Raw genomic sequence first — 21,708 nt, 5'->3', positions numbered from 1 at the left:
TGACCTTGTAAGATACTGCACTTCATTTGCTATTAGATCACACTTCAGAAGGGGCTTTATTAAAATCTATTCTAGGGTGAGCTGAGGTAAAACATATTGTTAAAAAAAGCTTTTGACAGAGTATGTTATATACTTTAGTCTGCTTCAGTGATTTCTGTCACTTTTTATACTACACATGTTGCCGTTCAAGAAAAGTTAAAGGTCTAGACATTTTCATCATATTTCTGTAAGAAACAGAAATTTAAATATTTGAAGTAATAATGGGAGCATTTGCTGTTGCTTTGGCTGCAGAGCTGACATAAAACTCCCTAACTGCCTCAGCGCTGAGTAGATTTTTAAGGGCTAATGTATCAGTTCCTTCCCGTGTTTGTATGTGGCTTTCATTAATGTCAATAGCAGTTACGGGCACTTTTTCCAAGCCGAGTACACTTCCCAAACTTGTGTTTTTTTTCCAATAGCGGTTGTTAGAGATTAATCAAAGCAACCGGGTCTGTCCCGTAGGATGCAGCGTGCAGGGCTGGGGCACGGGGGCCGTGTCAGCCAGGCAGAAACCCTCGCCGGGGTGTGTATGGTTTTTCTGGGCTGCGAGAAAGCCGGCTTCTCCAAAATCGGGATCTGAAGCCGCTATCCGCAGCTATAGCCCTACTAAATCAATAGAAGCGTGAGGAGCTGCACCGCATTTATCACCTACCTTTGTAAATAAGTCTCAACCTGATAGATGCTCCTTCCTTTCCGCTTTTATGGGTGTACGTTAGGTGATAAGATTAGATAGACTGACAGGCTGATAGTTAGGCAGATAATCTTCTAGCCTCCTTGTCTAAGGTTTTGTAGGTTTTGTTAGCAGCAGCTGTTCCCGAAACAGCCAGAAGAGGGGAATTCAGTCAGCAGCAATCCTGCTGTGCACTAGTTTAATTTTTTTTTCTATTTTTTTTTTTTTTTTGAGCGCTATGAGTCAGGCCACTTTACAGAGATAGTTTTGATAATACGGTTCTGTTCACCTTATAAACTCTTTCATTTTCAAGCCTAAGCAACAGGTTTCTGTGAATTGCAGTCTCCCCGCCCCCTCCCCCCCACCCCCCATCTCTAAAGGGGTTGTGTAGTTCAGTTTCGGATCCGAGCTCCTGTGGAGAGGCTGGGATCGGGCTTTGTTAGTGTCGTTGCACAGGTATGGGTCAGGTGGGAAGCTTGGTTCAGGTTTTGAACTTTCAGGAAGTTTAGTGCCTTTAGGGGCAGCAGGGCCATGGCTAGCCAAAATATGTGCTTTCATAAACAAACAAACAAACAAACAAGAAATTAGCTTTAAATTTTCCAAAACGGGTAGTTGTTTTTCCGGAAACCTCCCCCTCACTTAAAAAAAACCAAACAAAACCCAACCAAATCCTGGATCGTGATTTTCAAGTTGACACATATTTATGATTTATCAGAGTCTTGCAGAGGCATTGAAAAAAGGGAAGGGGGGGGGGGGGAAGTGCTTTTTGAAGATAGCACATAGTTTATATTGTGCCCAGGACTGGAATTTTCTAGCTAGCAAAATTATGACTGTAGTGCAGACTTGTCCACACCTGTCCTTTATGTAAAGCTGAATCAAGGTTAAAGGAATGCTTTCCACCTTTATGCAGTTGTTCAAAGAGGCTAGAAAGGCAAACAGAACAATGTTTTTGGCTCCGGTGAGCATTTCTGCATTGGAGGACAGGCTCAGGCTCAGAAATTCTTGGGACCCAGTTCAAGCACAGCCCGACATTTGTTACTGTTAATTGCAACTGTGCTGTCGGCTTTGATTACCGGATGTTTCATTTGAGTGGCTTCTTGGTGTTTTGGCAAAAAGAATGTCAAAGTGGTTTATGCAAGGGTACGTTTTCCAAGATCCTGTTGACTTGAATAGGACTTGCGCAGCTAAATACCTACATAGTATTTTAAAAATGGAAATGCTGGCATGACTGAAGCATGTATAAATTAAATTCAGCAAGGTCCCAGGGGACTGCTGCATGAATTATATAAAAATATAAAATGAAAGAGTGAAAATGACACCGAAGCTCCTTGCAGGTGCCTTGTAAAACCTACCACACTGCATTTTCCTTGGTTTTTGGCTGCAGTCGTAAATCCCTTGAAACAAATTCCTTTTTGTGGAATAAACACGTGAAAGGATTTGGATCCTTATGCGTCATAAAGGAAGGTTTTATTTGCAAGTTAGAGGATATAAACGTATATAGCACCAACACGTATGTGTGATATTTGTCGTACATGTTAAGTGAATAAGTGTGGTGAGTAAATGTGCTGTTCAACAATTTATATCAGTCAATACATTGCAATTAAGTCCTTCTTTCAGAAATGCCAAGGAGGAAATGTGTTAGCAAAATAAAGCGCATGCCAACTGTATTTAAATGTTCTCCGCTGTATTATTTTTTGAGTGTTCTTTCTGTTTTTCTTCTATAGGTAAAGATGAGCCTTCAAGCTATATTTGCACAACATGCAAGCAGCCTTTTAATAGCGCTTGGTTCTTGCTTCAGCATGCCCAGAACACACATGGATTCCGCATCTACCTGGAAACAAGCCCTTCAAACAGTTCCCTTACTCCACGCATCACCATCCCTCCTCCTCTGGGACCGGAGACTGTTGCACAGTCCCCGTTGATGAATTTCCTTGGAGACAGCAACCCTTTCAATCTTTTGCGGATGACAGGACCCATCTTGCGTGAACACCCTGGCTTTGGTGAGGGTCGGCTCCCAAACACGCCTCCGCTGTTCAGCCCACCGCCTCGTCATCATCTGGATCCACATCGCCTTAGTGCCGAAGAAATGGGGTTAGTTGCCCAGCATCCCAGTGCCTTTGACAGAGTTATGCGTTTAAACCCCATGGCAATTGAGTCCCCAGCGATGGATTTCTCCAGAAGGCTTCGAGAGCTGGCAGGAAACAGTTCCACCCCTCCGCCAGTCTCGCCCAGTCGCACCAACCCTATGCATCGCCTGTTGAATCCTTTCCAGCCGAGTCCCAAATCACCTTTTTTGAGCACCCCACCACTGCCCCCCATGCCCCCCAGCAGCACTACGCCTCCCCAGCCTCAGGCCAAGAGCAAGTCCTGTGAATTTTGTGGGAAAACATTCAAGTTCCAGAGTAACCTTATCGTGCACCGGCGCAGCCACACAGGAGAAAAGCCCTACAAGTGTCAGCTCTGTGACCACGCTTGCTCCCAGGCCAGCAAGCTAAAACGCCACATGAAAACGCATATGCATAAAGCTGGCTCCATGACGGGCAGGTCAGACGATGGACTGTCCACCACTAGTTCCCCCGAGCCAGGCACAAGCGAGCTCACTGGAGAGGGACTGAAATCCAGTGAGGCAGATTTCAGGAACGAGAGCGATCCTTCCCTGGGCCATGACAATGAAGAAGAGGAGGAGGAGGAGGAGGAGGAAGAGGAGCTCGAAAATGAGAGCCGACCAGAGTCGAGCTTCAGTATGGACTCGGAGCTGAGTCGTAACCGAGAAAACGGCTCCAAGTCGCTGCCGGACGAGAAATCCCTCGTCCTGGGAAAAGTCATCGAGAATGTAAGTCTAGGTGCCATCCAGCAATATAACGACATGCTAGCTGAAAAACAGAAGAGGAGTAGCTTCATGAAAAGGTCTTCTGACCAGCGAGACTTGTGTCCTCGAGACCTCTGTCAGAGAGATCCAGGCGATGAAGACTCAGTGGTAGGAGAGCTGGACCGCACTGAGGAAGGGACGGTCAACGGAAGAAACTTTGGCCCGGGCGAACCCTTCCCAAACTTGTTCCCCCGCAAGCCAACGCCTATCACGAGCCCCAGTTTAAACAATTCCTCTAAAAGAATAAAGGTAGAGAAAGATTTGGACTTGCCACCAGCAACGATAATACCTTCCGAAAACGTTTACTCCCAGTGGCTGGTAGGGTACGCAGCATCGCGGCACTTCATGAAGGATCCGTTCCTCGGATTCACAGACTCCCGACAATCCCCCTTCGCGACCTCTTCCGAGCACTCGTCGGAGAACGGGAGCCTGCGTTTCTCCACCCCGCCGGGGGACATGCTGGACGGGGGGCTCTCAGGGCGCAGCGGCACGGCGAGCGGAGGCAGCACCCCCCACATCAGCGGTCCCGGCCCCGGGCGACCCAGTTCGAAGGAAGGGCGCAGGAGCGATACATGTGAGTACTGTGGCAAGGTCTTTAAGAACTGCAGCAATTTGACGGTGCACCGTCGGAGCCACACTGGAGAGCGGCCTTACAAATGCGAGCTCTGCAACTATGCATGTGCCCAGAGCAGTAAGCTGACGCGCCATATGAAAACGCATGGCCAGATAGGGAAGGAGGTCTACCGCTGCGACATTTGCCAGATGCCCTTCAGTGTTTACAGCACCCTGGAGAAACACATGAAAAAGTGGCATGGAGAACATTTGCTGACAAATGACGTCAAAATTGAGCAGGCAGAAAGAAGCTAAGGCCCCCCGCCCCGCCCCCCCCCTCCCCCGCCCCCGCTAGGTTAAATTTCAGGGGTCTAGGTAACATTTTATTTGTACAGTTTAACTATTGCCAACTGAGAAAAGATGACCTAACTTGCCTCCGTAAACATAACTTAGCATAACTATGGTAGGTGCCAGACTTTGGCACTTAAAATATAACCTGTGTCTACAAAGTTCTATTAAACCCGAGGGTTGATTAAGGCAGTAAAAATTGTGGAGCCTTTTAACTGTGCAATAATTTCTGTATTTATTGGGTTTTTGTAATTTTTTGGCATGTGCAGGTACTTTTTTTTATTCTTTCTGTTTAAATTTCTTTTAAAATTTTGTTGGGTATCCCTTTTTAATTTTACCCAGTCGTAGCCTGAGATTACTTGCATTGTAGGCGAGAAACATATCTTTTTAAATTATAATTTTTGGGCCGCTGCTTTGTTGAAATTTAAGCTAAGCATGTGTAATTTCTTGTGAAGAAGCCAGCATTTGAACAGAAATCTTTCTTTCTTTCCTTTTTCTTTCTTTACCTTTTTTTTTTTTTTCCTTTCCTCTTCTTAAATAACCTTGAAGATTAGGGAAAACAAAATTGTACAGCGGATAACAATCTTTAAATTTAGCACTTTCTTTTGGAATTGGATCGAATATGTAGCACTGACAATGTCGCTGACGATAGAGGCCTTTTCTAGATGGATTTCATCACTGAGGTTATGGCAACAAAAAAGACATAGGTGCGGAAGGTAGCTACATTCAAACCCCAAAAACATTCTTAACTGTGCATTACTATCAGATAGTTTCTTCTTGTTGTTAAAAGCTATGGCAACATAATGGTGCCATTTTGTCACTTTTTGGGGTGTCTTTCCTTCCCTCTTCCCCTCTCCCTCCACTCCTCCCAGAGACAGTAAAAGTACATCTTGAGTATCGTAATATTCTTTTCAAACCTTTGAGCAGCTAAATGCCATCTTTTTTTTTTTCTTTTTAAACTGCAAAATCATAAATCTGAGTTCAGGACATCGACTTTAGTCCGTGTTTGCTGTAGTTAAAATAATTACTAGAGGACGAGAAAGTGTGTATTTCTCAATGAAAAGCCTCAGCTCATAGGCATGTGGTTTATGAATGGGAACATTAGAACTATCTTATATGATGTACAAGGATGTTATTACAAGGAAGGGAAAAATAAATTCTAGTTGATTTACCTGTCTTGGCAAGATTCTGCTCCTACTGAAGTCGCTGAAAGTTTTCCCCTTGACTTAATTAGGAACAGAATGGAATTGTGTTCAGAGAAAAGCATTACGACAGAAAAAAGTAAAGAAAAATGCACCTGCTCTACTTTCAAATTCCAAATTTTGTAAAGCCTTTTATGACTAATATTAACAAACAGTGGACAATTATGGTTAGAGATTTTAATTATGTTGACCCGCACTTTAAAGCTTTTGTTTGTGGTTAAGAGAAAAAAATGGCTTCTCAACAAGAAATTACATCATATTCTTCTACTTGGCCCAAAGGTGGGTTAAACTGTAAGGGAACAGCTGAGATTAAGTGTCAGTGTTGCTAAGCATGGCATTCACAATACTGGCACTATAAAGAAAAATAAATAAAAATAATTTATTGGACAGTTTTTCTACTGCCATTCAATTTGACGTGAGTGCCTTGAAAACTGATCTTCCTATTTGAGTCTCTTGAGACAAATGCAAAACGTTTTTGTGAAATGAAAAGACTTTTAAAAAAAAAAAAGTAAAACAAGAAAAGTACATTCTTTAGAAAAAAAGAGCCACATTTACTTAAAAAAAAAAAAATTACTGGTTGAAGATAGTGGACATGAATATGCCATAAGACCCAATCAAATGAAGATGTATACCCAGCACAACTTCGGACATCCATTAGCTGAATTATTCTCAGCCTTTTTTTTTTTTTCAGGACAACGCTGCTTAGGAAATGGAATGGAAATGATTTACTGCTGAATTAAAACTCAAATGACACAAATTACAAGTTGTTATCATTGAATGAGAAAAAACAATTCAGGAACAACGGCTAATTTTTTTAAAAGTTAAATTTAGTGCACTCTGTCTTAAAATACGTTTACAGTATTGAATACATACAAGGGTAAAAAAGAAATTGTGTGTATGTGTGTTTGAGCAATCTTTTTTTTTTCAAAGTTTGCTTAATAGGTTATTAAAAAAATGCCATAATGGCCATGTGTATATTGTTTTCTTTTGGTGACGGGGTTTTAGTATATATTATATATATTAAAATTTCTTGATTACTGTAAAAGTGGACCAGTATTTGTAATAATGGAGAATGCCTGGGCATTTTACAAAACCAGAAAGAAAAAAAAAAAAAAACTTTTCTTTTTTCCTTGAAAATGTTGCAGTAAAATTTAAATGGTGGGTCTATAAATTTGTTCTTGTCACTGTAACTGTAAAGTCTTGAGTTTTAGTAAATTTTTTTCTGCCTTGGGTGTTGAATTTTTATTTCAAAAAATGTATAGAATCCTGTATTTGGGGATTAAAAGGTGATTGCTACACCATGTAGAAAAAGTATGTAGAAAAAAGTGCTTAATATTGTTATTGCTTTGCAGAAAAAAAAAATCACGTTTCTGACCTGTACCTATTTTTCTCTTTTTTTCTCCCCTTCCCCCCTTCCCTTCCCCTTCTGGAATGGATATTGATATTGGTTGATTCATATGATGTAGGCACTTGCTGTATTTTTACTGAAGCTTGTAATTTTTTAACTGTACGCTTGTCCTTTTAAAGGGATTTAATGTACCTTTTTGTTAGTGAATTTGGAAATAAAAATAAAAACAAACAAACAGGCTGCCATAATATATTTTTTTAATTTGGCAGGATAAAATATTGCAAAAATAAAAAAAAATTTGTATGTGAAGTCCTTATTGTACAGGAAAAAAAGGGGGTTGTTAGACGACCTTTGAGTAAAAGAAACAAAACAAAATAATTAAGTGCTTTTTTATTTTTAATTTTTTTGTTGTTGTTGTTCACAAATAATTTTAGTTGTATATATATTTTTTTTGTCAGAAATGGCCTACAAAAAAAGTGCTGTTCCCACAGGGCTCTAAATAACTTCAAAGTTGCCTGGACCCCTTGCATCAAGGTTTTACCAGGTATGGTTGAACCAGGCTGGATGGTTATTGCCTATTCATGTGAAATGAAATTCAGGTCCCGTAAAGGCGTCTGGGGTGACATCCCACAGCTTTCCCCACAGATTCGAGAGAGAGAGAGGAGATTACCCCCTCCCCCCGCCCCCGCCTTCCCCTGGCCCCCTTCCAAACAAGAAGCTGCCCAACACGTCTTCCCTCTCCTGGCCACCCCCTCCTCACCGCTCCCCGCACCCTGCCACCGCCCTCTGGAAGAAAAGTCGTTTTCCAGCAAACAGTGAGAGCTGTTGCGTCCACTTGGACATAAAATGGTAAAACGGGCTGCTGTTGGTACAGCTGTAACCGGGTTGAAGTAAAATTGGTCCAGGCACAGCCCTCCTCTTCCCTGTCAGAACAGGACCTACTCCGTGTACAGGTCTTGCCAGTCCATGTTATTAGCTGCTTTGCTGCTGTTCACTCCTAATTGTACATTCCATAAATTTCTGAATGTTTGAGGGACTGGGATGAAATCCTGTGCCTTTTGATTTCTCTCTTCTTTGCTGTTCTTTCTCTCTCTCTCTCTCTCATGCTCTCTCCCTTTTGGGTCGAGGGGAAGACAGGTGGCAGAAGAGGCACTGATGCTCTAGTGAAGGGGAGAAGGAGAAAATGCTCACCGCTCTTACAGGAAATGACGGTAAAACTAAAACATGAAAAAGGAAAAAAAATATGGCCGTGCCAAATTCTTCTGCTGCTTTCATCGGTGCAGAGCTGCTGGAGCAATTGGAGAGGCATGGGTGTGACAGCAGGGAGAATTTGGTCCAGCTACCTAACAGATAGATATATGTCTTCCTGGCTTGAACAACGTACCCTTAAGACTTCTGGACAAATTCTGGATCTCAATTAAACTGATATAAATCAGGAATTATTCATCACTCTTAGTCCTGGGTTACTCCAGCGTAGCTGAGGCTGGCAGGTAGTCCCTTAAAGGCACATTTTCATTTTTTGTTGAAAATTCAGGTCTCTGGCATTCCTATAAATCAGAGCCATGTCACAGAACTCAGCAGAATCCCTTGGACATGCATCGGTGTAACGAAGAGCGGAAGTTAACCGCATATTTTCAGTCCACCAGTCATTGATTTAAGAAAGTTTACCTTTTAATTTAGTGTAAGTTGCTTAGGAGCTCTGGTCTCCCTGTTGTTTTTATTTATCCAGGATAGCTAACACCAGCAGTTGTCTAATTTTGTGACTTGAATCACTGAAACTAACAATAAGTCACCCAAAAGCACAAGGGTTGTGTTTCTGCAGACTGTAGTGGCAATGAAATGGCCCTCCTTTTCTTCTTGCTTAGAAGAACTGTAGTTTACTAGGCCATAAGCACAATATTACATAGACATAAAATAGCTAGAATGCTGCCATAGTTCTCTTCACAATTTAAATAGCTTTTTATTATTATTTTAAGGTTGAATTTTATTACTTCCATTGTGTCTAGTCCTGCTGCCTTTGAAGTCCAGAGCAAAACTCCCGTCGACTCCGTTGGCAACAGGACAGGTCTGAGAACCTGGTTTTAGAAAGAAAAATATCGATTTTTAAGGAAAGGGTCAAAAAATCAGCATTTCATCCCAGTCCTATGTAAAAGACAGTCCAAGGTTTTGTTTATCACAGGCAAACTCATTTTTATGGTGCTCTTTGTATTTTAGAACTGCAAAGCAAAGTAACGTTGATTTAAGTTGTTTGCATTTGTACCGGCAAGGCAAAATATTTTTATTACCTTTTTCTATTACTTATTGTATGAGCTTTTGTTGTTTACTTGGAGGTTTTGTCTTTTACTACAAGTTTGGAACTATTTATTATTGCTTGGTATTTGTGCTCTGTTTAAAAAACGAGAGCACTTTTTTTTTTATTATGGATAAAATGTTGAGATGGCTGGAGGTCATTTCAATATGGCTTAGTGAAATATTTATTGTTCCTTTTATTCTCTGTACAAGATTTTTGGCCTCTTTTTTTTCCCTTATTGTCACAATGTTGAGTTCAGCATGTGTCTACCATTTCATTTGTACGCTCGTTCAAAACAACGTTTGTTCCAGTTTCAAGTTATAAAAATAAATTGGACATTTGACTTGATCTCCAAATCTTGTCTTTCCTGTTTTTTTGAAATTGAGGGGTGGGAAGGGGAAAAAAGAAGGGAGTGAGGAGGTGAAGCTTCAGTACAGATGATAGAGCTCGTGCCACGTTTTCTGTTGGTTCTCAAGGGAGTCAAATCAGGAGAGAATTCTTGTTTGGGGAGGACGTGAGCACCTGCATGGTGCTAAGCAGATGCTCAATTCCTGCTTACATTCCTTGGATGTAAATATAATGTATTTCCTGAGTAGGGGTCTTGAGAGAAAATGGTAGAATAATGCTTGAAACAGTCAAATTTCCTACATTAAATTGTGCGATGTTTGGGGCAATTAGCACGGTTTTCTGAAGAAAGTGAGAACTTTGCTCTTGTGCTTCTTTCCATCCCCATAAACTTAACCGCGTGCCGTATGCACCTTAGTTTGTTAATGTGTTTTGCTTCTTGGATGCCAACGCAAATAGGGAGAACACTTAGCCATTTAACCAGGAGCTGAATTTGGGCCACAGACTCTGTATTATTGTGTGAGAAGCACCAAAAGGTAACTACAGACACACATCTGCTCCTCCTCCTCAGCTAGGGACAAAGGCACGCAGGGCTAAAGGCAGAATTTTGCAGAACTTGCAGTTTGAGAATAAGAGCTTACAGCTACGGGCAGTTCACTGTCCTGATACTCTTTATCAAGCCAACCTTCTTAGCAAACGCACGGAAATCTTAAATGAGGGAATTGTTATTCAAACCATTATTGGAAAGCTCAGGAAAGATTTGGAGTGTCGAAGACCAGATTCTGATTTCCTGGAGGCCCTGGTCCAACAAACCATGTAACAGGCTTGTGATTCAAAGCAGGTGGGTAATTGAAATTCATTTCAAAGGAGCTGCTCCTGGACTTTAAAGGGCTTGGCTCAACTCAGAAGTCAGGAGGGGAAGCTAAGTGGTTTGTGCTACAGAAGAGCTCCTACAGATGGTCCCTTCCTGATCTCAGGCTCCCTGAATCTACAATCTAAATTTAGGTACGTGTGTAAGTGCTTTGCTGGATCAAGGCTTCAGAGTGATATAAAAGTTACAGGCTTTGAAAAGTTGCACTCATGAAAAACCAGTGAGAATGAAATCAGAACCCGACGCTGACAATTATATTGGGCAATAGTTCATGCTGTAATTCCCAAAATGCCACGTTCGTTTTGAATGCCTTCTGCAGTGAGCTGCAAAGGCTGTTACATTTTACTTCTAAATTTTGTACAGTTTGCATTTGAATGGGGTGTTTTTGACACCCCATAAACATGACTTCTCTCTGGTGGAGCTTTACACCGTTGTGTCTGTTTGTCAGCTTTAAAAGCGTTGCGGGCCTTGCAGATGCTGATGTGGTGGTTGAAGATCTAGCGTCAGCGTCCTGGCCTGTGGCCGGGGGGTCTGGAGCCGCAAGGGGACCTTCCGTCCACCGCCTCTGCTAGTGAAGGTGGCATCTGCCCAGCAAGGAGAAGCATGGACCTCCTGGAAGTGGTAATGCCTTAATTCATCACAGTTGGATCTGCTAGAGCTTGTCTGTCAGAGCCCTGATTATTCACATGCGTTGGCATGAGGGAAAAAGCAGGATTAGACCCTTTTGACAGAGGAAATGTGAGAAATCACACAAACAAGGTTGCAAACAACTAAATCCAAATGAGTTTCTCTGCAGCATCCCCGGGTTGGATACTCCTGTTTCACACATGCTTGTGTCACCCAAGAACTCCATTATAATCAGTAAAAGAAAAAGTTTTAGAAAAATCTTTGTGAAATCCAAATGAAACCAATGGAGTTCAGCCTTTAGTGTGAAAGGAGAGGTACTTTAAGTCAGCATCGTAATTATTATAATGAAGAAACGTGTTATAAAGGTGATTTAATTTCTCAAGGGCCTTTTTTTCTCACACTGATTCTACATCATATTACTTCTCTGGATTCAATAGATTTACTCCTGATTTACATAAGTATTCCATGGGATTGAATCTGGCTTAGTGGTTTTACATACAAAAAATTTACATAAATGGTAAGAACATATAACAGAATAGCAGTGGCCATTGAACTCTAACTCCATAATTGAGATGTTTCCACCAGAAAGTAGAGTCATAGAGCTACGTTTACCCTATCAAAGGACAGAAAGATACCATGTGATCTGTGCGTCCAACTGAAACCGCTTGAAAACTGAGCACTCGAAAGGCTTGTGAACAGACCAATAATTACGCACCAAAATCATTCAGGAAATAATTCTGAATAATGAATATATTTGAGAAAATTGTGATCTATTTGCAGACAACTTGTAAGCAAAAAAGAGGCAACGTTTGCCTAATAGTTGATTTGCTCTGAATTATTCTCCTAGCTCAGCTAAACGCTGACCTTTAGCTACTCAATGACAACACACATTTCACTGTCTGACAGATGACAGACGTTCTCTGGGATCATGCATGTTAGAGACGGAAAAGAACCTACTCACTCCTTTTGCCCGTCCACTGCCAACGCAAGATTAGTTCTTACCATACATTTCCTAAACTGGATGTTATGCAGAACAGAAGCAAATATAATTTTATACCTACCCATCGAAAAAGATAAAATAATTGGCTGGTGAGAAAAGATTCGTCATCCAGTTTTGTCACTGCCCATTTTGCAACGGGTTTAATCACAGGATATAAGAATATGGTACTACACCTATTTAATCACAGAATGTAACAATATGGTACTGCACCTATTGAGAGGGAACGCATGCTCCAGGGCTTGGTTGGACTGTAGTTTGAGGGGGAGGCTAGTTCCAAAAGATGTTCTAATTCTTCTATTTCCTATACTAATCAGGAGCCTATCGTGTTGTACAGACAGTGTACTGATTTACAGATGACTTTTTCCGCACAAAAGTTAGGCCTCGGTTTCCTTTTATGTGTATCTTTTTATTTATTTCTTATTCTGTCAGGATACCTGTGGAATGCCTCCTGTGCAAATGAGGACCACTCACACATTTTCATGTAGAGGAGTTGCCAAGTGCCAGTGCCGATTATGGTAGAAGTCGTAGGTACCATCAGACAACATCAAAGCTAATGAAAATGTCAAGAAAACAGTCATGTTTTAATGATTCCTATAAACTGGTGAGGAATTACAATAATGCAAAAAACACACGTTGCTTTTCAAAAGAGTTTTAAGCATAAAGAATGGATGTCCAACGACTTGTTATTGGCATATGACAAAGTTATAGGCGTGTGAGTGTGCAAAAACTATGTATACATTTCTGTGTACGCAACTTAGATTCAAATTTCAAGTGTACTTGTAGAAAGCTAGAGTATAATATTGATTTTCTTTGAATTTCTCCTAATTAACAGAGAAGCGTAACTGAGCTCATTTTAGTCCACAGCACTATATCCTTAAGATTGCCAGTTACTTTAGCAAAGCTGATGTAAAATTGATATTACAGTGATAAATGAAGATCCCTTGGTTCCCCTCTAGAAATCATAATTGGGGTAGCCACTGCACGTGGGCAATGTCCATATAACATTCCAGTAGCCACTATCAAAATCCCTAAAATGCTGTTTTTTACTAAAAACCAATAGATCATAAAGCAAAATTCAGAGATTAGCCAGACTAATCTAGGGCATGTGAAGTTTCCACAGTACCAAAGTGCCACTAGGAGGTACGTTTATAATTCTTTTTCTCACTGTATTTATTAAGTCATATGAAAAGATGGATATAACTCCCTGTGTGTTTGGGGGATGTGGGGCTTCACTTGTCATGGTGCGTGGGTCTTCCCACTGGTGTGAGATGTGGAGAGACGAGCGAAACTAAGATAAATTACAAAAGCTGAGGAGACATGAAGACATTCCAGAACAAACTCTCATCATTTAACTCTCCGTGATGTGACGGTGAGAAGAATTTTTGGAGTGAAGAAGGAGGCCAAAGGAGTAAAGTCTTCATATCATATATTCCCCAAGTGAACCATGAGGGAAAACAGAGAAAATTGATATTGATAGCAACAGTAGTTTCTATTCAGGATGTGGCTGCATCAATCTAATCAGAAACCAGGCACTTATCACAGAATACTTCGAATTCTTAGCAATGAAGTAACATAATGCAGCTTCACTGAGAAAAGCACCATTCCTGCAAAATACCCCCAAATGACTGACAGAACGAAATGATACAATTACAGAATTAGAAGAGGAGAGGGAAGGAGATGTTAAGAGATATAAACAAGGGACAAAATCATGTTTCACATGGTAATAATGTTCAGATGAAAGGAGTGTGTTGGAGGATCATTGATGAATCAAACCTGTTAGACATTTCAAAATACCTAAGTGAAATGGGAGTTCAAATCCCATGTTAGAGGTAACTTGAGTTCTAAGACCCACTGATTTTTAACAAGGCTTGCATTTCCAAATGCCTTTTCAAAATAAGGCAGTGGCCCAAAGTTATCTTAGAAAAAAATCTCCTGTCATAGATATTATTGTATTCCAATGGCTTAAATTATTACTGTTAATGTCTGAACGTTTTTGAACATAGAGAAATTGGAATGTCAGACTCATCCTGTCTCAGTTTGTGGCTTAGCCTCATCCTTACTAGCGAGAGACATAACTTCTAACTCCCCATATTTGAGGTCTAGAAACCCGTCACCGTGTCCAAAAAATAGTACAAATTCAGGGTAAACAGCGCATGACCAGGACGGCGGTCTAACCATTTCACTAGGTATGAAAGACTGCAGAGTCATTTCCAGATCAACATGGCTCATAAGTGTTCCAGTAGTCTATGGAGAAACTCTTGGAATGACACCCTGGTGGAAACCCCTCTACCTGCAGGAGGTTCAGATTTAGATCCGTCATTTGGCTCATTGCAAAGACTCTTGAAGTAATAGTATGAAATCCTAGCTATTTAAAACGCCCAAACTACCAGCAACTAACAACATGAACTTTCTTGTTGAGGAAAACACATTTTAAGTCAAAAATCATGTCTCTGTCTGAAAAACGTTGCCTGATGAAAATGTTTCTATGTATGTGCTAGTTTTGAAGTTTGTTATGTGAAGTATTTGCAGTTTACTCCTCTGCCATAGTTTATCCTTTGCATAAAAGAGTTGCAGGACAGCTCGCACGGGTGCTCCTCATCAACTCTAGTGCAAACTCAGGTAGATTAATCAGTTCTCCGCTGACAGATCAAGCTATTTTGAGATGAGGAGAGGACATCAGCAGTACAATTGCAATTGGCACATCTTGTTCTGTAATGCATATTTGACCATGGCTGTAGAATATCTCGTCCATCCATGACGGTCCGATACTCCACAGCAGATGTATGCAGAACAGGCGTAATGACCAATGGAGGTGGGGATATGTCTCTGAAGATGGATTCTCTTCCCAGCAAATTTTTTTTTTGTAGCGAGTCAGAAAGTGCATTTTATAATTCTACTTTGTGAGGGAGCAAACCAAAATGGGACATTGCCTGGTGTAATTCAGCATTGCTCTGTTGTGCCAAGGCAGCTCGGCTTACTTACTTGAGTTATTTTCATAATTGTGCTATCCACCCCAGCTTGGTAAATGGTTTTAATATCTGATATATTTTTTAAAAAGACTAAGATGTTTTTCAGGGTTTTTCAAGCAAGAAGTGTTTTAAACCAAATTACCTTGATTGCTTTGTGATACTTTGTGTAACTTCCCTGGTAAGACAATGCTCAAAAAGCGTAGTAGGAAGCAGTGGCTCTCGGTAAATTAAGTAGGCTGGACATGTCAGTAGAAGCTTCTGTGATGTATGTGAATGATCAGCCAGCAGAATTAAGTAACTTTTTTGTCATTTCAGTCTGACGTAATCTCTCAAGCAGTTTTTCCCAGAAGTATGTACTTGTCCTGATATGCAGAAACTCTGGCCACAGAGTTCACATGATTTTCCGTGCTCAGAAACTGTTTCTTTTGTTAGCTCTTATTCAGACGTGATTTCATGTTACCACTTTAATCCTGGTGATGAGTGATTCCTCAATGTAAAACCAGTGTGTTTCCCTTCACCATGCTGTTTTCCCACAGATGAGGCTTTGGACATTTTTCCTCTGGCCAGGCAAGACTGGACATTGACTTCTGCATAAACTATTAATGTGAACTAATTTGTACAGGTAATTGTGCCTCAAGGAAATTGTCTTGGTTCCTGTGAAACACTCCTGGCCCAGAGAACTGGGGATCTGCTTCTGCAGTTCTCCCACACGATAGCTGCTTAAGCGAAATAGGAGCTTAAGTAAAAATTAATTCAGATCCTCTGAGCTCAAAGGACACTAGAACAAGCTGCACACCTACAAGTAAAGTGCTGTTTGGCTTACCTCTGTGTCTACCAGCCACACATCATATTTCAGTTTGTTTGAATTCCTATGTGCTCCTGATTTTCTCTTCAGGGAACCTTTTCTGTGCAGGGAAAGAGACATTCAGTCTGAGGGGATCAAAGCCATCTTGGAGGAGCCACTCTCAAAACAGAGCAGGTTTTAGGGGGTCAGTACTGGGAGCAGTTCGGTGGAATGTTTCATTAAAACCTTAGATGCTGGGCTGGAGACAACACTTATTATATTTGTACACCGAACCAAGTTGGGACAGATCAAAAGTGTGTCGAAGGCTGTTGGTGGTGTCCAAGGTCATTTTAATATCTCACTGAGTTCACTGAACAGCCACTGGTCAGAAAAAAAGGGTATGAAGGATCACAAGCAACAGGGAGACAATGACACGCTATTGCAAAAAAGGGCAGATACCACCATGGGATATATCAACAAAAGAGTAGCCTGAAAATGACATGATGTACTCTGGCCACTCTGGCCCGCATTGGTGAGGACTTTGGACACACAGTTGTGGGTTCAGCTCTTCCAATTCAAGAAAAACGTAGGCCAGTTGGAGGATTGTCCTGAAGGGAGCAAAGGAAATGATCAGAAGTCTGCAGTGTACGTTTAATGAGGAAATGTTGAAATCATTTGGATTTTTTATCCAAAAAAAAAAGCATAAGAAGGAGCCAAAGTGAAGGAGGGAGAAAACTCTTCTCAAGTAGGGAAGAACGTATTGTAAAGATGTTCTCTCCTTCCATGGTTTCATATGGCTCCATGGTACCTGGAAGAAGAAACATATCCATTGCACCTTCGCAAGGAATTTCACCTTGTGCAAATCTCAGATACTTTCCTTGGCAAACCTGTCCTTTCCTCACAAATCAGAGGTCAGGGCTCCCTTGATTGGCATCTTAAAAAAGCAAGGATTTTTTTAAAAAAGTTAACTAAACAAGGGAGTTCAATGGCAACGCTTGCCTTCACCCAGGATTTATCAAACATAAGTTAGAGACCTGTGGACCAGATTCAGACCTGGTGTAAATTAGTGCAACATAACCTTTGGAAGAGTTCCTCCTTCTTCTGCCAGACCTGAATTTAGCCCTTAATTTAACTCAGAGAAAAATGCAAATTAGCCTAATTAAACATACAGTTCAAGCAATCAAGATACTGGTTTTATACTATATTGATCTATTTTAAAATATCAACGTAGGACAGTTAAAAGCAAAGGGGGCAATTAATGTCTTTCCCTGGAAAGGTGTGAAAGGTACCTGTCAGGTTTCATTAAGTGTATTTATTCTTTCCTTTCAAATTGTCTCTCATTTGAGCAGACCACTCTTCTGGGTTAATGGTGACAGAAGACAGCAGCACTGCTGTAAGCATCCTACACAGCAAATGTAGCCTATTAGTGAAAGATGGGGAATCCTGAAAATGAAATACCTTATTGCTGATGCCTCTGAAGTACCCCATATGCCTATAACTCTCTCAGAAAAGCAACGCTGGAGCTTGCTGCCTCTGCCTTTGAGAGATACTTAATATCTTTGGGCAGCACATATAAACAGTAAGAGAAAAAACTGTTATTATGGTGGCTTCATGAATGGGGATCTGAAGTACAGCAAGGTTAAGTTATTTGTTCAAGGTCACATGAAAAAACTCTGTGAAGTAACCAGAAGTTTTGTGCAGATCTTCTGGGTCCAGCTCTGGTGGGTTTTGATCTTGTTCCTCAGTCCTGAAGGAACATCCATCCTTTGGTAGATGTGTTGTTACAGCAAGTGACATCTGAAGGTGTAAGAAAAGATGTTTTTCCACACGAGCTTCACCCAGAGCTTGTCCAAGTCAATGAAAAGTCTCCCAATGGTTTCAATGGGTCAGGTAAAAACTGCAAGGGGCAAGGCCACCCTCTGCTTTTGGGGGGAGCACAGCACGACTGTGTTGGACCACGAGGCCTGACCTCAGCCACCCAACGCTCCTGCCCACCACCAGGGGAGAGCGAGAAAGAGCCAGCGGCAGTTTTCCTCCTGGACTTGCAACAGTGGAAGGGATGGGGCTAGAGACAAAAGAAGGGAGAAGAGGAGACGAGCGAGGAGGAGGGTCTGAGTGTCTTTCCTGGCAAAACCTGCCCTGTGCCTTGTGTGTATTTCTGTGAGTTCCTCTGGAGCGAGTACTGCAGGGCCGTGATCACAGCCGTGCAGCCTGCAAATAACCAACAAATGCGAGCAGCCATAAGTCTCTGAGTTGTGACCTTTGATGGTGGAATAGATTTCCCTCGTGATGCTGAGATTCTTTGACAGCTGAGCCTGACTCCGAGTTTACATGTTTTGTCAGGGCAGCGTCTCTCAGGGTTTGTGGTTAGGGTGGCCTTGGTGACAGTCACTGTTTTCAGTTCAGGCTGTGAAAGAGATGCTGGGCCGTAGCAGCAATCCTTCGGATATTTCTCCAGCTGCAAATCTGCACATCTCCGAGCCTGACATTTTCTTCCCAGTAGTTTTTAATGTTATATGGATTTTTAAGAAGTATAATTTATGCCAGTGCCATTTAATGATGCGCCTTTAACCAAAGATAAAACACTACCCATGTTGCTTCTGATTTAGCCTTTTTGGCCCGGTTGCTGCGGATCATTTTAGCAAGGGAAAGGTTGTCTGCAGTATGAATCCCCCAACCAGTGAAACTACTTTGTCTTAATTACCTCAGGACGAGAGAGTGCCCCTGAAGCAATCATCTTTGTTTGTTAACACACCCTATCTGCTGCGCTACTCCCCATAAATAAAACATGACCAAGATTACAATGTCATGTTCCTGTGGACTCCAGACCCTGGTAACTGCTCAAGTAGAATGCACAAAAACATCCCACAGCAACCTGGTGCGTATCGGAGGGCATATCGAAGGGATGTTTCTCATTCCTAAGCAACCACATGCATACCGACTTCTAATATTAAACACCATGTTTGCTGGAATGCTAACAGGACACATAAGACATACTCTTTCTCGCCTTTGTCACGGGTAAACAGCGGATCCCAGGCCAGATCTGTGGCTGCTAAAAACCAGCAGAAGCTCCAAGATGTGGCCCAAGTGTTTGCCCTCTGCAGATTGCCTAATTGGTGCCCATACCCACAGCGTTAGCAATTACTGTGGCGTTTGTGAGAGAGGGTTGTAGGTGACGTTAAAGAAGATTTAAGGATTTGCAAGCATTTTCTCTTGGTTTTCTCTTGTTTTCCTCTGTGTTTGTCCATTAGTGCTCTGTGAGTACTGCTGTCTCCCCAGGCAGGGTAGCACTTAATTGCTTAGGCTAGGACAAATGAATACTATAAACAAATAGTCTGGCCTCTTAAATCTCTGGGAGGGGGAGGTAACAGGTATCAGCTGTGAAGTGTTTTCCCAGGCTTTGGGTTTTAGAGGCAAAAACGGAGGGTAGGGTCACTCCTGAACTGAATAGTGTCTTAATCTGTGGTTGATCTCACTAAAATTAAGGGGCACTGTAGGGTTAAAGATGGTTTAATGGGGGTTAAAATAAGGGCAGTGCAAAATCACCTCCTCTGAGAATAATTCAGGGTTAGAGTAAGGGGTGGAATGAAGCTGCCCAGGTAGCTCAGAAGTGACCTCCTGCTCATTAAGGGGAATGTTTGTTTTGCTGCCATTTTCCTTAAGGAGCTTCAGCTTTTGGTGCTGTGGCAACTTGGACCATTGGCCACTTCTATCACAGAAATGCTATGTTACACCCACGTTGTGTATCTACGCATGTGTCTGGCCAAATAAGTTCATTTCAATGTACTCTCAACTCTCCCCTGCCTTGTTCTTCTTAAAGGAACAATGTTTTCTATTCAGCTCCCTTCTGTCCTTAAAAAAAAAAAAAGAAAAAAAAATCATTAGTCCTGATATGAAGCTGCCTTTCATTGGTCCACAGATCAGCTACAAAGACCATTGGTGGTGCTTGCTTTTTCAGGTGGTTCAGCATGGCTCTTATTGAGAGGAGGTCTCCAGGGAAGATCCACGATATGGAAAGAGGACAGGTAAGAAAAGGTCTCCTCAGGCTGTGAAAGGGATATCTGAGGTCTCTAAAATCGTGTGGGTGGGTAGGGATGGATGAAATGGTGCTGGCTGAGGAAGGTCAGACGTGTTTTTTCACCCTGTGTGCAGGTAAGCTGCAGAACTCCTTGCTGTATCTTTCTAAAAGCTTACATGCCTTGAAGGGGAGGCTTTGCAAGCTGGTGGAAGAGAAACCTTCTGAGGATTCCTGAATACCCAGAAACCATCTCTGGCCCAGGAAGTTGCTGAGCCACGAAGGGCTGGAGACTGGGAGACTATTTAGAGAAATGTTGTACACGCCGTCTTGATCTTAGGCGCTTCATACGCACCTGCATTTGGGCACTGCTGCAGAAAGAAGGTGCAGACCCTACATGCTGCTGCTGCGGTCGTATCCAGGGGCTGACAGTCAAAGCTGCGTGGCTGCTGTTATAGGCTGGTGTATGCACGTCATGGCACCTCTCGAAAATTTTCTAAAACAGTCTTCAAAGGCCCTCCTAGTTGGGGCCATCTTGTACGCTTGCAACTGTGATGCTGTATTTCTTAATTTAGAATATCTCTGTTTCTGTGGCCAGTATTGTACAAAAAATATCCCTCTATGTCCAGTTGTCTCTCGGCATCTCTGCTCAGAGAATCAATCGTGCCAACTGCCCTGGTGGTTTTTTGTGGTTGTTTTTTTTTTTTTTTGTGAGAGAGACAAACATCTCCTGCAAGGGGAACGAACAGCTCTTTTTATACAGGACACCAAACAGACATCAGAAAGGGCACACTGCTGTCTGACAGGCTGTTCCAGGGATTATCAAAGGCAACTGCCTGCCAGTGCCTTGACCTACTGTATGCTTTGGTCAGGCCACGCATCTCATTCATTTGTGATTTCAGAGGTGCTTTTTGAAGGCAAAAAATCTTTTCTCGGCTAGTTGCTCTAAACGCAGGACTCTCAGTCTCTGTAGAATACTCCAGTCCTTTTAATGATTTGTGCCCCGTCGCTTACGGAGTTCTGTCTTTTTCCCAGCACTGCAATAAAGTGATATTTCCCTCTCTTGTGCTTTCTTCTTACTACTGTACTTTCAAGTTTTGTTTTGTTTGTTCAGTGTTGTCTTGATAAATTCAGTATTGTTCTTCCTGGTTTCCTCTCTCATCTTTGTCTTCACATCGTTGTCCTGATTTACAAAAATCTGCTTTATTTCTTGAGCTTAAATCTCCCTATCTGCCTTCTTATCTCTTGCAGTTGCCTTGTTTCCTCAGATACCTCCCTGGCTTTTATCTGGCATCTCGCAGCCTCTCTTGGCAACTTTCTGCTGAGTGTCTTCTGTTTCTTCATTTGTAGCACCATTATTCAGGCGGGTTTTGCGCTGAGGTTTGCTGGCTTTCATTAGCCCGGATGGCACACTGGAAGTTATGTAAGCACTGAAATGTTGTATTTAAAAGCTATCAGGTTAAAATGTGTTTTTTTTAAAAAAAAAATAAAATAATGAAGAGGGTGAAAAAGAAGAGTGGCCAAAGCGATAGAGTAATCTCTAGTCAATATTTACTGCAAGAAGAATCTGCTGGACAACAGCTTTGGCGAGCAGAGAAACACGGGGCGGGGGGAAAGAGCTAATCTCCGTATTGCTGCGAATCAGTGCGGCTCTCAATCTCCCCAGCTGAGGGTTTGGCCCGGGCTGTTTGTTCGTTTACCTCGCTCGGAGACCTATCATCTGCAGAACACTTCAGTCATTTTGCGGCTGGGGAGGGAAACCTGTCGGGGCAGATCTCC

At 42.0% G+C, this 21,708-nt stretch overlaps 1 protein-coding gene across 9 annotated transcripts in view; it reads left to right on the top strand.

Moving 5' to 3' along the window:
• Positions 1-9,660, top strand: part of BCL11B (BCL11 transcription factor B) — a 96,876-nt gene extending 87,216 nt beyond the window's left edge. For all 9 annotated transcript variants that reach the window (XM_063332835.1, XM_063332828.1, XM_063332834.1 and 6 more), the window contains one exon: positions 2,434-9,660. In XM_063332835.1, coding sequence (XP_063188905.1) covers positions 2,434-4,445 — 2,012 coding nt within the window. In that variant the 3' untranslated portion in view covers positions 4,446-9,660. The remainder of the gene's footprint in view (positions 1-2,433) is intronic.
• The last annotated feature ends 12,048 nt before the right edge of the window (positions 9,661-21,708 follow it).

Source organism: Chroicocephalus ridibundus, chromosome 4 (assembly GCF_963924245.1).
Source record: "Chroicocephalus ridibundus chromosome 4, bChrRid1.1, whole genome shotgun sequence".
Lineage (NCBI taxonomy): Eukaryota > Metazoa > Chordata > Aves > Charadriiformes > Laridae > Chroicocephalus > Chroicocephalus ridibundus.
Note: the sequence above shows the minus strand (reverse complement) of the source record. Positions and strands in the feature narration are given on the sequence as shown.